We start from the raw sequence: 16,584 nt of genomic DNA, 5'->3' as shown, positions 1-16,584 counted from the left end.
TTGGGTTTTTCTTCCATGAACTGCCAAACCCTCACAGCCCCCCAAACCAGCCAACTTCTCATAGACTGCAGTGTCCCATCCCACGGTCCCAGCCTACAAGTCCCATTAAATATCCCGAGAAGAAAAGTGAAACTGAAAATAAACCAGTGGGATTGACATTTACCCTTCAGGTCCCTGAGGCAGCAACAGTGCTTTAAAGAACAAAATAATCATAATTTCTCAGCACTGGTTCTCAAGGAGCAGCTTTCAGACAGGGATCGATGAAAAAGTCAGGGATGACAAGTGGGCACAAATACATTTCTGCATGAGCTGAGGCTGTAACACAGCAGGCAACAGGACAGGGTGTTCAGTGGGCAGATCTCAAAGCTCTCAGGATCAACACATGGCCAGTTTTCATAGGGAAAACACAGGGACCACCACCCTGCCATCTCAATACACACCATAAAAACCTTAACTCCCTCACTGCTCTCAATTAGATGCTTATGAAGGCATCACCACGTGCACCCAGCCCAGCACCAACAGATCCATAGCCAGGTGCCAGCACGCACTTGCCATGCCGAGATTAACAGAAGTTTTAAGGCTGGAATCAAACCTTAATCCTTCAACTCATCACATGGAAAGATAATTTGGGGGGAAATAAACAACCTTGAGGGCAACACAGCTCAAGCAAGATGGCTCAAAAACAAAGGACAGCGGGGGACCTGGGGAGAACAGGGGCCTGGCAGGCACAGAGCCCAGACTCTGGGGCACACACACAGTGCTGGCACTGTCGGCCCCTAAAAAAGAAAGCACAGGAAACTGCTGTGTGCAGAAAACTGAGGGGCTCCTCGGAAAGACAAGTTTCCCTGGTCACGCTCCGTAATTCTCAAGTTTCTGTCATATTTGATGCACTTCTGATCCGTACGGCTCTCGTGATGTGAAGTGCAAAGCGTGGAAGTGAAGCCCTCCTGCTAAGAGCCCTGTGACAGCCGCAGCCAAACTCTCAAAGTTTCCAGCTCGCAGCCACACTCAGCCCACACCCCCAGCTCGCCAACGCGAAACCATCTCAAAGTTCCGTCGGTTTTTGCTTTAATTTCTCAGCACGGACTCCCTGACACCCCCCTTCCCCCCCCAGCCCATGACGGCCGCATCCCGCTGGGCCTCAGCTCAGCACCACACCGCAACCCGGCGGGGTCCACGAGGAGTTAAGGGAGAAATAACTTCTCTGACAGAGGGGAGGGCCGGGGTGTGTGTGTGTGTGGGGGGGGGGGCTGCCAACGCCTCGTAACGGCCCCCGTGGCCGAGCGGGGGGGGCCCGGCTGCCTGTCAGCCCCGGACGGAGCCGTGTCACCGGGCTCGGCCCCGGCCCCGAGCGGAGCGCTCCGCACCCGCCCCCAACATCTCAGGGCGGCTCGACCGCTGCCCCCCCCCCTTCCCCGTGCTGCTCCCCACGCCTGGGGGGGCACTGCCCGGCGGGGAGAGCTCCGCTCCGCTGCCCGCCCCGCTCCGTCCCTCAGCCCCCAGAGCGAGGCGGCCCCGCGCAGTCACCGCTCCGCAGCTCGCTTCGCCCCGTAGCGCTGAGCGGAGCGCGGCCCCGAGCGGCGTCGCGGAGGGAATTGGAGCTGCGCTTTACCTTTAGTTCCGCACTGTCCGCCATCTTGCAACTCCGGGCGCAGGCGCAGTGAACCCCGCCGGGACACCGCCCCCCCCCGCCGCCCCCTCCCGCCCGCACGCAGCGCGCAGCGTTTGAATCGCGGCGCCATTTTGTCCCTCCCCTGCGCTCCCTCGGGGCCGTGTCTCCTTCCACACGCCGGGCTGGGGGATCCCGCATTTCTTCCTCCGTCCGCATTTAGAGCTGCGGGAGCGTTTCCCAGCCCTGAGCACGAAAAGTTTCCTTCCATCGCTCCGCAAAGGGAACGGGGCGCTGTGGGAGCCCTGCTCGGCGGGGCTGTGAGGGGGGAACGCGGGGCCCTCCCGGGGGGAGCTGTGGACACGCATTCCTGCAGCAATAAATTGGTTAAAAACTGGAATTTGTGACTCTGCTGCTTATTCTTTCTAATTACCCATCGCTGTCACACTTTTTTTTTTCCACTTGGCCTTTAACTCCTGCACGAAGGGTGGAAAAATGGTCTTGGGCAGAAGGTCAATACTGTACATCCTTTTAAGTGAGACCAAATTTGCCCGTTTTCCGCAGCTTCCATAAAATTAATCATCATCCATTCAGAAAGCACTTACATTATCTGTGTTGCGAGATATAAAAGCATTAATGCCTCCACTCTGCAGATGGAGGAAAGCATGCTTGAGGCCACGCAGGGAATCGATGGTAAAGAGATTACTACTGGTGATTATTTCTGAATTATAATTTATGTCTCCCATCTGACCTGGATAGTTAGCCACAACTTAAAATTAGGCACTTTCCATTGAGGGGAAAATGTGACAGCGGTATCAAATATCTCCTACTAAGTAGCATTTTGATACCATCCTGTTAGTGGTGAGAATATACATGAAGCCGTGTTTTCTGAACAGCAGAAAGCAACCCCGGTCCTTCACAAACATTTTGTTTCCATATATTCCAGCCAGAAGCATTTCCCAGCTCGGTCTCAAGGCCAGCATGGCAGATAACATGAGGAGCATCCCTTGACTCCCCTGTGGCACCCTGCTCCATCCTCCAGCTCATGGGCACATCCCATTTCTCCTGCAGGTGCACCAAACGTCCACTGCTCTCATTGATTTCTCTTACCATTTGGCACTGGCATAACGAATGAACCACTCAGAAAATGAGCAATTAAAGAAGGCTGATAAGTAGCAGATACTCTGGCTTAGTACTGCATGCAATGAAGAGTCTGAAGGCTGGTTTGGGGAGGGGGCAGGGTGCTAGGCAAGATGTCTAAAAAAGCAAAAGTCAGATGACTACCCCGTACACCCACACGTACCATAATTAGCCGATCTATTTCAGCCGCCTGTACCAGCCCATGTTAGAATATTTCATTTTGACTGATTGAATGTGTTTAATAAACATAATCTTCACGTGATCTATTGGTTTGTGCCTCACATAAAGAATTTGACAAAAAGATGGATGATCACATGAAGGCGAATCCTCATTTGCTTTTTTTCCCCCTTTGAAAGAAGCTTGCTGCTCAGCAAACAGTTTTTCCTCTACTTCTTCACTTCCTACCAAATTCAGTGGGATGTGGACATGTGCTTAAGTGCTTTGCTAAATCATGCCGTAGTGCTATCAAACCTGACACATGGCCATAAACCACAGTGTCCTCTTTCAAAACTTGCTCTAAATAAAATAGGCTGGGTATGTCTTTGGATACATTAAAATAAAGAAGCGAGCTAAATGAGAGGATACCGACAACTCCATTCAACATGGTTCTCCCTAAACACTATTTTTTACAGTTCTAGCACAGACCCTCAATTTTTCAGCTTAGACTTTTGATAATCACTTTCTGTGTTATTTTAACGTGCTATATACTTTAGCTTGAGGGAGGAACTTAACGTGAAAAACAATCTGTGCTTCTATTTTTAGCCAATTATTTACATGTAATGAAATTTTGCTCCTCTCTGCTCCTGAGACTTAAACGAGGGTTTCTTCGCCAAGAAAAGGCTTTGTCAACAGGCAGCAATTTTTGGAGCTGCTCCCAATTGCTCCAGTCCTGCTGCAGTTCTGTGGGTGATAGCAGTGCTCAGACCCTCGCAGTCCTGTGGCCTCAGAAGGGCTCAGCCCACTAGCAGAGCACCTGGGCTGTACCTCCAGAACAGCCTCCCAGCTGCCAGTAAGCTCTTTGCCTAAGCAAAACACTGCAGTATTTTTGTTTCTCTTAACCCTTCCCCCAACAAAGGAGAAGAGATTAAAAATGAAGATGGAGGGTTTTCCTTAAACTTTCAAAGCTTTGGTATTTTCAGTTCCCCCTTTTCTTTTTGGCCGGATTGCAATAAAGTCAGTGACTGCCAGAATCCACCTTCCACCCCAATTTCTTCCCTTTTCCTATTCTATAACCTCCCACAAAACATACCGTGTCAAATCACTCACTTTCTGAGCACTGTGTTCCGGCGCAATAACGTTTTTATACAGATAGGCAGTTTTTCTCCGGACATGTTGTTTTCATTAGCCTGAGTCTCCAGGACCTTCCTCTTTTTCTAACAGTGCAGTCTTGCTCTCTGCTCCAAGTTGTGGAGGTTGCGTTTTTATCCTGAATTTTAAGCCATCGAAAGAGAGGTTCTAAATGTCTCTTTTTCTTGATATTAAAAGATGATCAGAGCATTAAAAACATCTTTTATTCCCAAGGTCGTTGGAGGTGGAGGAACCACTTTGATGTGTCACCGCAATGGACTTTTCCAACAAAAGAAAAAACCAGCAGAAATACAACTTAGTAGAAGTTACTCGATTACATGCAAAGAACCTTTCAGGATGGAGTAGGCAGCACAGCAAATGATGAATTCTTTCAGATCTCTGCAATGTACATGGAATCGCTCCACATGCTGTAAGTTCAGCAATGGAAAGTAAAATCTGAACCGTGCTGTGAAGGTTAACCTGTTTTACGTCCTTAGGCCTGCTGATAGAACAATGTTATTGCAGGATGGAAAGCACATGTAAATGAGTTACTATCATCTTTAATTACATATGCAGCGTTACAGTGTGACACATACAAGCCTCATCTGCATATTTCCTGTTTTTTCAGTTCCTAAATATCAACTTGCCTTCTTACTGTACTCATACAAGTGCGTTTTACAACACCGAGCCCTCAAACCCTGCCTTGGCCACTATACAAACTCATTTTCCATTGCAATTTTGTGTTTAATCTTTCAAAATTTCCAATTGTCCTCCCTGATACTTGCATGCCCTGTATATTGTATTCCCAGGCTGGAGTTACGGATGCCAAGCCAAGCTTGGCTCCCGGTGTGCTTTGCTGCCATACAAAGCACTGCAGCTGCAGGACAATGGCAATAGGCACACAATTAGCCCATTCTTTAAAACTATTTGTTTAGCCTTTTCCGCCCTACCATCAATGGGTGATATCTGCTGGCTCATAGCGCCCTGCTCATGTTCTTAAGGCCTGCTCTTTGGAATTAAGCTATTCTGTATATGGACTGTGTCAAAATTGGTGATGTCAGATAGAGGTAGTTTCCAGTGAGGAATCTACCCTACCAAATCCTGCCAGCAGTGGTTTAGCATACCCAAAGGTAACTCCTGTGAGCTTCACCTCAGAAACAACTGTCCCCAAGGAACAAATCTGTTTCTGTGTGTACATTCACTCACCTTTCCCTGGTAAGAAAACACATGTGAATGTTCATCTTCTTTTTTCCTTTCTTCCCTTTGCCTTTTGGTCTTCTTTTTTTCCCCAAGAAAGCTAGAATAAATGGTCAGTCTTGAGATATTCATCTACACTTGCAAAAGCATTTCCTTTGGCTGAGCTGAATTCAGATTTTGTCAACAAAATTCCACCTCGCTGAGTCACAATTGTGATTTTTTCCCCATTAGCACCCATTTTCACAGCAGCAGATGAGGAACAAGGAGCAGAAAGCACTGTGGCTGGTTCACCTTGAGCCATGGAGCGTGCAGTGCTGTGCCACTGCCAAGTCCTCCCCAGGCCAAGGGCAGCCCAGACCCAAAGACAGGAAGCTGCAGAAAGTTGCTTCTGCTTCCAAATACCTTCATAGAGGTGAGGCAGGGTTGTATTAAACCACGTGGGCTTACAACACCAACAAAACCAAGTCATTCGATTTGGACAAACTCTTCCATTTTGATTGCAAGTGATTTTTAGTCAAACTGCAAGGCCCCATCACTCGACAGGTTACATTATGTTCTACAGATACCAAATAATTCCTAATAAGGAACGTTCTGGGGCAGAGAAAAAAAAATGAATAAGCTCAAGATAGTACATTTTCCAGAACTTTGAGAGTAAATCCCTGTGACAGTGCACTCCTTGCACCCCCACTGCACCACACTTGTGAATGCAGCACTTCCACACCGTCCTGTTTTGTAACAATTTTGCACAGGGCATCGGTCACAGGTGGCGATCTGGAACAAGATAGAGGCGTGCTGCAGTCTGAGCCTCTTTGCTCCCAGCATCACACCACTTTCCAGTTCTATTGCCCCCATAAGACCACGCAGGGAACTAACACAGGTAGCACAGGAGCAGATTTTGCTCCTGCACCTCAGTCCTTCAGCTCTGATGTCGCCTAATGAGGTTGGGGGCAGAGCTGGATGAAATGCTGACAGAGACGCCAGCAGCCAGCCTCCACCCACAGCACGGAGATGCTATCTCACACCAAGCACTCGTGTCTTTACTTTTTTACCTCATCTCGATTTTTTAAAGGATCGCTTCAGCCCTGGGAACACTGTAAATAAAGCTGAGCTCGAGCAGCAAGCACAGTCCATTTCAGCTGGCTCTCAGGAAAACAAGAGGGCTAATTATACTATAGTAATTACCTGAAAATTATATGTATGTTGTTTTTCCACCAGTCGATACTGCTATTTTTGAACTTTGCATTGTTCTCATGGATTGCTGGAGTCATGCTGTCTCTGAACGGTCTTCATGTCTCATCATTAGCTTAGCCTCTGGTTTGGAGAGGGTTGAGGAGTTCAGCTGCAGCACTTGCTCTTTAGCCCAGGTCTTTTGTGCTCTCCCCCTCAGCACATCCTCAGCTGTGTTCTATCTGAGAAAACATTTCCATTTTAACAGCCTTTTGAGAATGGATTCTGAGATTCTGCCTCCACAAGAAGGTTTCAGTTTGCTTCATCTCCTGCCCTGGGTGTGGCACTTTATTGTTGTCTATTTTTTGTTTCAAGGGCAGCCCATAAAAGCACCTGACGAGCGAAGGCACCGCGCAGGTGAGTGTCACACCACACTCCCACAAAGGGAATGCTGTCAAGCAGCAAGGACAGGAGAATGGGAATCTGGAATTCTTGGATCATTCCCAAATAGATTCTTGCCATACTGCCCGCCTTTGACCACGTCATGGAGTAAAACGCTCTGCTTTATGCAATGGGGATGATGATAATAGGAGATATCTCCCCGGCCTGCTGGAAGGAAATTTATTAGTGTTTGGAAAGTACTTTGAGATTCTTGGATGAAAGATGGTGGAGCTGGAATGCTGGCAACATTAAAATAAGTTGGAGTCATCTTAATATTTATTGCATCCAGTGCTTTCATCTTCAAAGCTCTTTACCAGCGTCAGTGAATTAACAAAGAAAAATATTAATGAAGATCATATTTACCCATAAAATTGTTCTCCCAAAGCATATATAAATAGGAAAATTTAAGCATCGTCTCCAGTATAGCGCATTAAATCCCCACTGGTGTTGTCCATAGCAAGCCTACTTCGAACCGTGAATTATTGGTTTGTGCTTTTAATGAGCATAATTGGACCCTAGGCCTAATTCAGCAGCATTGGAGTCACTGGGAGTTTATCACTGATTTCCAGGGGCCAAAATCGAGGCTGCTAAAGAAGAGGGAGAGCGGTGGTTAGAGAACAGCTCTGCTGTGCTGGGGTGTGTGTGTAGGGCTGCAGTGAGTGAGGGGTGGCATCTCACACTGCCCAACATATTTTGTGTTGAAATAGGGTTTGTTGGGCCTTCAGAATGGGCTGCAGAGAGCTCAGAAGCACGTTGTACTGCCAGGAGAGAGACACAGCAGCCCTAGATATGCACTCCTTGGTACAGAAAACTGAGGCATCCCAGACTAAGCTCCCCAAATGTTGCTTGCAAGGAATCGTGGACTTATTTTCCCCCAGGTATATTCTTACTGGCAAAGACATCACCATCACATCACCACTGCGAAACACAGCCCGGCAGTTGACTGAAAACCAATAAACAAAGCAGTCCTTCCAAGTGCATTATCTACATTGATTTCAATCCAGTGCTCAAAGAACAGCCAGGGCCGTTCCCCCCTGCCTTTACATTTCCCAGCCACCATCCCCACCTCAGCTTGTTCAGCTGCAGAGATAAATAACACCAGAGAAGCAGCGTTCTGCTCTTACTCTGTCCCTGTTTTGAGTCCACCACATTTCCACGGGTCTCCTTCAGGAAGCACAGAGTCCCTGGGATGATGAACTCGGATACAACCCAGAACATAATGGGCTATCATTGATCTTTTATAAATCCATGGTGCACTCCGTAGGCTCTGGAGGTCATTTTAGGCAGCCCATCAGCGTTCAATAGCAATCTTTCTGTTCGGAGTGTTTTCTGCAGGCCGATAAGAAATACGCAGCTGCCAGATGTGCTTCCCACAAAACCAAAACAGTTCTGTTTTCTCCCTGTTTAGTGCGAAAAAAACACATGATGTGTGAAGTGTTCTGCAGCCCAGCCATGTCCAGGCTCTACTGCTGCTCCTTCAGAGCTGGCCGAAGGTTTCACAGCTATTCACAGATTGTATTGTCCCAGTTAATCTGCTATACAACGACTTGCAGGCAAAGCTTCAAATATGTCCAGCTCTGGATAGAAATCAAATGTTACCTTTGGGAAATATGCTTATTATTAGTGTCAGGCACAGCTCTTGGTTTACCTCCAATAACTCTGCTGAATTATCTGGGGTTTGTTACCATTGCTTTGTGTGTGTGTCCATGTAAGCATGGTGGGGTAGACACTATTTCAGCAGTTACTGTTTCTGACACTGCCAGAAGAATCTATAAGAACTGATTATTTTGCACAGCACCTAACACACAGCTAAGGGAACCCCTCCTGCTGTAAGGTAGCAGTGTCTGTAGGACAGAAAAACACCGGTGCAGGAGGCAGGATTTCTATGGACAAACTGCATTTTAATGACAGGTAGGACTGACACCCAGACAAACAGCCAAGGCCTTTTCCTTACCACGTGATCTTTTCATAATCTTCAGTTTCTCTTTTAGATCAACAGGTTCCTCTTTATTTGTCACTGTCAGCCCCCAGCACAAAGGGCCTTTTGTCTACAGCTCTGACCCAAACACAAGATGTTTTGTCCGTTCTTGGCCATATGCTTTCTGATGGACTAATGGGTTTCCAAGCTATAGAGCAGAACCTTGACCCCAGAATGGGAGATGCCTGTGTTTTGACATTGTAACTTATCCCATGCAGCCCCACTGACACCAAAGCACTCCAAGCAGGGACAACCCAAACCAGCTAAACACACGGCACCAGCACCCCTGTGACAAAGGCAGCACACACTGCATTAGGAACTGGGCAAGCCACAAAGCTCAGAGTCCCACCACAGCTTCCTCGTGCTCTGCTCCCTCTGCCTTGACACAAACAGACTGCAGTAGAACGCCATGTTGTGGCCATGCATTGCTGAGATATAAGCAGCATTAAACAAAAGTTAGTTTTCTCAGTTTGCTGCAGCACATCCCCATGTTGCTCTCAGCCCACCTGATGGAGCAGGGTGAGGAAAGCTGCCAGTGGGGTGAAACTTGCTGCTAACATTCTGCAGCTGAACACAGGATGAAAGGAGCCCATGCCTCTTGGCTGGCACTTGCTCCAACTGTCACAGAAACCCTTTTGTTTTCCACTGAGAGCAATGCAGAGCCACATTCCTACCTGCCTCCCTCAGGGTGTGCCTGTGCCCACTCTGCTGCATCAATAATATGAGTTTTACTCAAGGTAAAGCTGTTCCAAAGCTCTAAAGCATCCTCTTGAGAGACACAGTGGGTGCTGGTTGAAGGGATCCTGCTCTCTTCTATGTATGCTTTCATTCTTTTCCCCATATCATTTTTCCCCCCCAGACATTTGTACATGAATGTCCGCCCCAGACGGGAGCATGAGACGCATTCCAGCTGAGAGCCACTTCTCCACACACTTAGCAGAGCTCATGTGGTTCTGAGAGCTGAGCCTTAGCATGCAGGAGCTGCAGGGCAGGGAGGGGTGGCTGAGAGCCCCTTATCTCCCCATCCCTTATCAGAGCCCCCAGCTGTGCCACTACAGCAGCAGAGAGGAGGGGAGGAGGTGAGACAGAGCTCAAAACCAGACAAATATCAGGATGTGACCCTGCAAGGTGCTGTGAGCTTCCAGCCACAACAGAGATCAGTCTTTTTCCTAGCATTCCTCGGTGATTTCCCTACGGTAAGGAATAAACGCATGGATTTAGCATGAGACCTAAAAAGCAGAGTTGCACAAGATCCTTTCAGTTTGATCCTCCACCCGAACTCTTTCAAAACAGTCACTTCCCTCTTCCTGTTGAAATTTCCTTTTTTCAAGTCAAAGCCTTTAGCTGGAAGGCCTTTTGTCTATTAAAAAAAATCAGCTGCTTCGACCATTTTTTCCTATTTTCACACAAAACATCCTGCTGTTTTCTTCCACCCAAGAACAAAAATCCTTCAGACAATACCAAGAGCTAATGGCACAGCTCAGCCAGCCATAGTTAAAAGCCATCCCAGAGCAGAGCTGGGGCTGGGTATTGGGAAGTGTGTGTATTAGGGAGCTGTTGTATCAATGGACCCAGAACATGAGCTGGTGTACAAAACCATCTATATGCAATGCTAATAGCCAGAAAGCAGAAAGAGAGTTACAGAAAATATAACAAACAAACAACCCCCAGCCACAACTGTGGACTTCTTGCTTGTGCAGCAGCAACAGAGCGTTGCTTTGCTATCCAAAGCTCTGGGTCTGGTTTTAGCAGCAGCTTGCCCATATTCAGGGCACTGCATACCACAACAAACTGGAGTCCATCATTTGAGCCTGCTGCTCTCATCAGGAGCCACAGTGCACACAGATGCAGCTCTGATTAGAGCCTGCAGCCCCTTATCAGCCGTGCAGCCCCACAGCCCGGGACTTTGTGAGAAACCCATGGGGCTGGCAATAGGTTGGAGGCCAGAAGCTGGGCTCCACTCAGCACCGGTGCTGTGGGGACACCAAGTTTTGCCTTGTGCTGCTTCAGGGCTTTACACAAACAGCAGCTCAGTGAGGGACCATCCATCCCCAAAAAATACAGAGACCTGGGCAAGCTCAGACTCACTGAGCTGCTCTGCCACCAGGGACACAGCTCAGGGTCATGCCCCACACAGCAGCAAGAGCCCCACAGGCAGAGCTGGGCTGGGCCCCCCATTTCCCTCACCCCTCGCTGGAGCTCACAGCTCTCCATACAAGCCCCCATTTGCTCTTGGAGCTTGTTTGCTTTTCTTTCAAATACTTCCCTGCCTGTGGACATTTTGAAGAAAGAAAATTAAATAAGATGAATTTAAATCAACTCCATTGTTTTCACAGAAAGGGATCAGACCGGGGCTGCAATTTGCCACATCTGTTCTTTTTATGCATTGTTTTATCGCCAAGAATTTCATAAAAGGTGTTACATAACTTCATATTGTATCACATACTCGGCGTGTTTCCACAATTAGGAGCCCATGTGAGCACTTCGGATCTTGCCCTGAGTTTTCCCATCCATCTTTTGGCCCAGCCACAAAGATGGGCTGTAGTTGGGTTTTCCTCCCTTCTACAACACTTAATGGCCAACCTCCACTGTGACCTGTGCAGCATGGATCACTTCTGCATTTTCTCTCATAGCAAGCGTTGTTTGTTTGCATCCTCCACACCGTTCAGCAGGATAAGGAGGTTGTATGGACTACCATGGTTATGTATAACCAGGCCATCTGAACTCAAGACAATAATGGATCCATTGTCTGCAAAACACTGCAAGACAAGCATTAAAAAATACATTTGCATTGAAAGCTGATGATGGACGGTTGGATCCAGGGGCGGAAATAATGCTAGAAAGCAATTTCAGTGCTTATAAAGTGCTTATAAAGCTGCCTTACAGCACTCCTCCAGCACTGAGTGTGACCATCCACCTGCGAGCAGGAGCTCAGGGCTGTGAGCTGCGCACGGAGGGGACGTGGTCTGCACTGCAGTGCAGGTGAACCTCTAAGAGCTTCGGAAATTTCCAGCCTGGCACTGCTTCCATGCACCGCTCCATCCCGTCCTCCTGGGTCGGATATTCTGCACGCAGATCCTAATTTGGATCGTGGCTCTGGAAAACTTGATTAGAGCTGTGAAAATGGAATTTTTATTAGGGAGAGCTGAGCTTTTGCCAAGGTTTATTTTTCAAGGGAGTAGGACCTAATCCTCGAAGTCGTTCCAGAGCTGTGCTATTCTGGATGCCCTCGTGATGGTTTATGGCAATTACGCAGCCAGACCTGGCCCGACGGGTAATGTTTGCTTTGGACAAGTTGCTGCAGATGGCAAGCGACTGCAAATGTACTTTTCAGCTCAGCTCGGGCATCACCGAAAATGCAATTTTTCCTGAGCTGTTTCTTTTTCTCTTCATTTTACACATTACAGCTGCGCTGCCAAATCCACACTACCTGAAAAGCATTTAGAGAGAACACAGAACAGCATATGGGTGCTGGGACAGAAGCCTGCTGGGTGCAATCACTGCATAGATAAGTGATGCCAGGAGAGAAATTTCTGCCCAGTCAAACCTGAACCCCGGTTTAGGTGACGCTTTGCATGGGAACCCACAAGGCTCAGAGCAGCCCTCCAGAGGGGCTTCACCCCTCCCATCGAGCAGCAGCCAGACGATACCAAGCTGTAAATCCAGGAATGCATGGGAAAGGAGCAAATTAAGACGTGCTATACTTGGCAGGCTGCTTTGTGAGCATAGCACTTGGGAAAGGTGACATTAACGGCCCCAGCAGCTGAAGGCTGCCTGCTTCCAGAGCCAGGGCAGCAGAAGCAAAGGATTCCCAGAAAGCATCCCTTCCTCTCCTTACTCCTCAGGTGCAGGAGCTGCAGTGGTGCAGCCCATTGCACACCGGTAGCAACTAGCACTGATTCATAGCAATGGCAGAGGGGCAGCTCTGGGCAGTTGGACTGCAGACACATCACTGCTGCCCCAGCATTGAGGCTGCAGAGCATCTCTCTGCCAAACGCCCGCACGGTGGCAACAGTGGCTCAGTTCCACAGGAAAATAATGAGAGTTCATTTGTTAGTGTCAAATTCCACCACTGGATGTGCGTGCCCAGCTCATAAGGCCCCAGTGAGAGCCCTGCTTTGAAGCGGGGCCGGTGGCACCAGGTGCAAAATATTCAGGAGGAGAGCTCACGTGCATGCAGAGCTGGGGCCACAGCTTCATTAGGAGCTGGGAGGAGATCAAAGGAAGGAGTTTTGAGCATAAAAAGATGATAGTGAAGGGGGAGAGGATGGGAGATGAAAGCTGCAGCGTTCACTTTGCTACATGAGCGTAAATGCAGGATTTATGCAACTGCACACCGTCCTCCCAGCCACGCCATACAGAAAGCCTCGTTAGCACCCAGACCTCCATCAGCCTAATTAAAGCCAGAGCTGATTGCATGCAGGCACTGCAGCTGCCCACCTTCAGCTCGCTCCCTTCCCTGACCCACCTGAGTGAACCCTGAATAGAGCAGCCCCACACCGATAACCCAAACACTTGGGGCGAGGGCAGCAGGGCCTCCAGCCAGGCAACAATCACATCTGGGGGATTTACCCCCCAAAAAAAAGGCTGTTGAGGTGCAAAGGAAGGGCTGGGCTGCCTCACTGCTGCTGCTCATACCATGTGGGATACACAGAGAAGAAGGAGCCCACAGCCAGGCAAATTTTGGGGCCCCTCCCAACCCAAAGTCTCTGTGCAGCTTGTCCTATGGATCTCACACAGCTCTCCCTCACAGCCAAACACAGCTGGGACCCAACTGACAGGAGAGGGGTTTATTTTTCCTCCTTGTCACCAACAGCAAATAGAAGCTGAAAATCCAAGAGCCATATAAAATGAAAGTGAATACTTTTTAGACACTTTGTGCTGAGTTGTGGGTACACAATGCTCTGACCTTCTGACAAACGTGTCCTCTGCTTGTTGAGGAAACCTAAGTAACACTCAAGGAGCTTTTCCTCACTTCTAACTTGAATTAGAGAGCAACGCTGCTTCTCAGACACCGCTCCATCAATCTGATGATGCCCAAGATGTTTGCTAAAGCAGAGCCTGTCCTTGCATTAGGACAGAGCATCCTTAATTATCTGTAGTGCTGCCACCAGGGAGCCCCCAGCACAGGGTCAGCGACCTGCTCCCACCTGACATCACCATTTCAAGGCAAACTATTCCAGCTCCTTCAACTCCCTCTGCTCAGAGCTGTGGGATCAAGACACAGGACAGTGAGTCCCCACATCCCCCATTGCTCTCCTGCCCCAACATCCCAAACATCAGCACAAACAGGGCATGTTTGTGCCCCATACTGCATCCCTGAGGGGTAATTTGGGAGTTTCCATGGGGGTTGCACAGCCGAAGCCCATCTGGGCACAGGGAACGCCATCTCCTGGCATCCTGCAGAGCTGACCCCACTGCACTCAGGTGCTGCAGATCCACATGCCATTGCATCCAACTTCAGCACAACAGCTTGGAGCACATGTCAGGACCAGCAGCAGAGCTCCAACCAGCCGCTGCCATTTTGAGATGCTCTGGGGCTGTCTGACATTCGCATTCCCTCCAAAAGCAGCTTTGCAAAACATCTTCCAACCAAGAGGTGACACAGCAGCAAAGCCCAGAGCAGACAGCGTGCCATCACCACCCCAAACCAGGCCTGCAAGCAGCCCTACGTGCAAGAGGGAGCAGCATATGGGGAGAAGCACTGGCCAGGCTGCAGGTCTGCTGCTCAGCTCCTTGGAGCTGCTCTGCCACTGGCCTGAAAGAACAACTCCATCAGCTGCAGCACACAGACCTTCTGCTTCTCCCCATTCAAATTCATCACAGGCTCAAGTACAGGCACTCCAGGCTTTTTCCTGCTTTAATTATTTAAAAATCCTAACTCTGCCCGTTTATTTTGGTGGCCTATTACTGCTTCCAACTATTTTAAGACTAGGAAAAAAATTAAATAATAAAAATGTGAAGCCTCTCCCTCATTGTGCTGCTGAAGTTTAATTCACTCTAATTATTTCATATTACTTAGACTATAATAGTTTCATAATTTCTAGTATATTAAGCACTTAATACGTTGTGTCATTTGATGTCGCATATTAAATTCAGCAAAGTACATTTTAATGAGAGCTAAGTAGTGTGCAAATATTAATACAAGACAAGGAGTGGGTTTTGCGCCCACGCTGCTGGGAGATGTGCAGGGTAGGTGAGCACTGGTGTGGTCCCCAGTCTACTATGGGGAGAGCAGAGGCTGGGAGGGGTGGGCATGGCGATGGGGGGACAGCTGGGTCCCCTATGGGTTGCAGCAGCTCTTTGGGGTGTGATGGCACTGCACTTAGTGCTGCCAGCAATGCTGTGCTTCCCACCATGGGCAGAGGCCCAGGTCAGGCTCCTCCATAGGGTCACTTTGTGCCACATCCCAAGTGACCCACAGCAACCCAACCAGAGAGAGGAGAAAGAAAGCACACAATGCAAGATGCTGCAATCTGCAGAGAGGCCCAACTGCTTCACCCCCACAAGCTGGCAGCCTCTCAGCCTGCAAAGCCCCATCCTGACTTCTTAGCCATTTCTCTTTCAAAGTTCCTCCAATCTCTGCATCCCTTCCGTGTCCCAGCAAGAAAACCCCTCCCCGTTATGCTCACCTGCACGTACACGAGATGCCATTAAGGTCAAGCACTGCAACTCAACTGACGTCCCCAAAGAAACCACGGGAGTTCTCCTCAGAGCAAAAGCAAAGCTCCAAGGACAGAAGGGAGCCCAGGGGAGGAGGTTGAACTGCCACCCGTTGGTTTTTATGCCCCCTCCCTGCCCCAGGTGCTGGCGATCCGCTCCCGCTGCCCAACGCGCCCAGCTGAGCCCAACCCCGGGCTGCGGAACCCACCTGGAGCCGAGCGGGGCTCGGGCCGCGCTGCCCCGACGGGTTGTTTGAGGGGGGAGCTGCGCCTCCGGCTGCGCCCACGCGGTGGCGGCCGAGGCCGCGGAACTGCAGCGCTTCTCTCGGATGCGCAGCGGCTGCTGAGCGCGGCCGATCCGCGTCCTGGGGTGCGTGACCCCTGGGATGGGCATCACGCGGCTCCCCCCGGGCCGTGGGGCATCCCCGGGGCACAGCGCTGTACCCGCAGCCCGGAGAACCCCCTGCCCGAGGCGCAGCCCCGTCCCAAACTCTCCTGCCCTGCCCCAGCTCCTCAGCTCCCCCGGGCCGCCCCCGCCGCGCTGCTCTCGGGTGTCCCGCAGAGTCGCGGCGCTGGGGATGGGAACTGGAATTTCGGGCTATAAGGTGCGCAAACCCCCCTCCCAGCCCGCTCCCGGAGCTCATTAATGTGATACTTTCATGTGTGAAACGAGCATATAAATGGGCATTAATGAGCTCCCGGCTGCGGTGCGGGGGAGGAGAAAGGAGCGGGGAACTGCGCGGGGTGCGGGCGGCTGCAGCGAGGGCACCTCGGGCTGTGCGCCCCGAGGGGGCGGCCCGCAGCCACCGACCCCCCCACACCCCCCTTCCCGCACGGAGCAGGCGGTGCTTAAAGTCGGCTTTTATTAAAGAACCAAAATCCCGTACAGAGGTGGTGCCCCCCCGGAGTCGCGAACCGCCCGTTAAAGTGCTGTCACATCCAGAAATGTACGGGGGCGGGGAGGAGAAAGGTGAGGCAGGAGGGGGCCCGAGGGAGGAGGGGGGTGGGGGAAATAAATATACATCATAAATAAATAAAAATCCAACAAATACTGTACCAAGAGAATCACAGTACATTTATATCCATTGCACATAGCCACGTTT

General features: G+C 49.8%; 1 protein-coding gene and 1 long non-coding RNA gene across 4 annotated transcripts in view; both read right to left on the bottom strand.

Moving 5' to 3' along the window:
- PIAS1 (protein inhibitor of activated STAT 1) overlaps nt 1–1,757 on the bottom strand; it is a 48,657-nt gene extending 46,900 nt beyond the window's left edge. For 2 of the 3 annotated variants that reach the window (XM_015873383.2, XM_015873384.1), the window contains exon 1: nt 1,613–1,685. In XM_015873383.2, the coding sequence (XP_015728869.1) occupies nt 1,613–1,636 (24 nt within the window). In that variant the 5' untranslated portion in view covers nt 1,637–1,685. Of the gene's footprint in view, nt 1–1,612 lie in introns of all 3 variants that reach the window. The other variant, XM_032446769.1, reaches the window with a different exon arrangement.
- Nucleotides 1,758–7,182: 5,425 nt separating this feature from the next.
- Nucleotides 7,183–16,223, bottom strand: LOC107318946. The gene is made up of 2 exons (XR_001557586.2): nt 15,452–16,223; nt 7,183–8,241 (listed from the first exon to the last, which is right to left on the bottom strand). It is a non-coding gene; the product is annotated as an uncharacterized LOC107318946 (long non-coding RNA).
- Between the last annotated feature and the right edge of the window lie 361 nt (nt 16,224–16,584).

This window comes from Coturnix japonica, chromosome 10, assembly GCF_001577835.2.
Source record: "Coturnix japonica isolate 7356 chromosome 10, Coturnix japonica 2.1, whole genome shotgun sequence".
In the NCBI taxonomy this organism is placed as follows: Eukaryota; Metazoa; Chordata; class Aves; order Galliformes; family Phasianidae; genus Coturnix; species Coturnix japonica.
The sequence above is the reverse complement of the archived record's forward strand: the minus strand, read 5'-3'. Positions and strand labels throughout refer to the sequence as shown.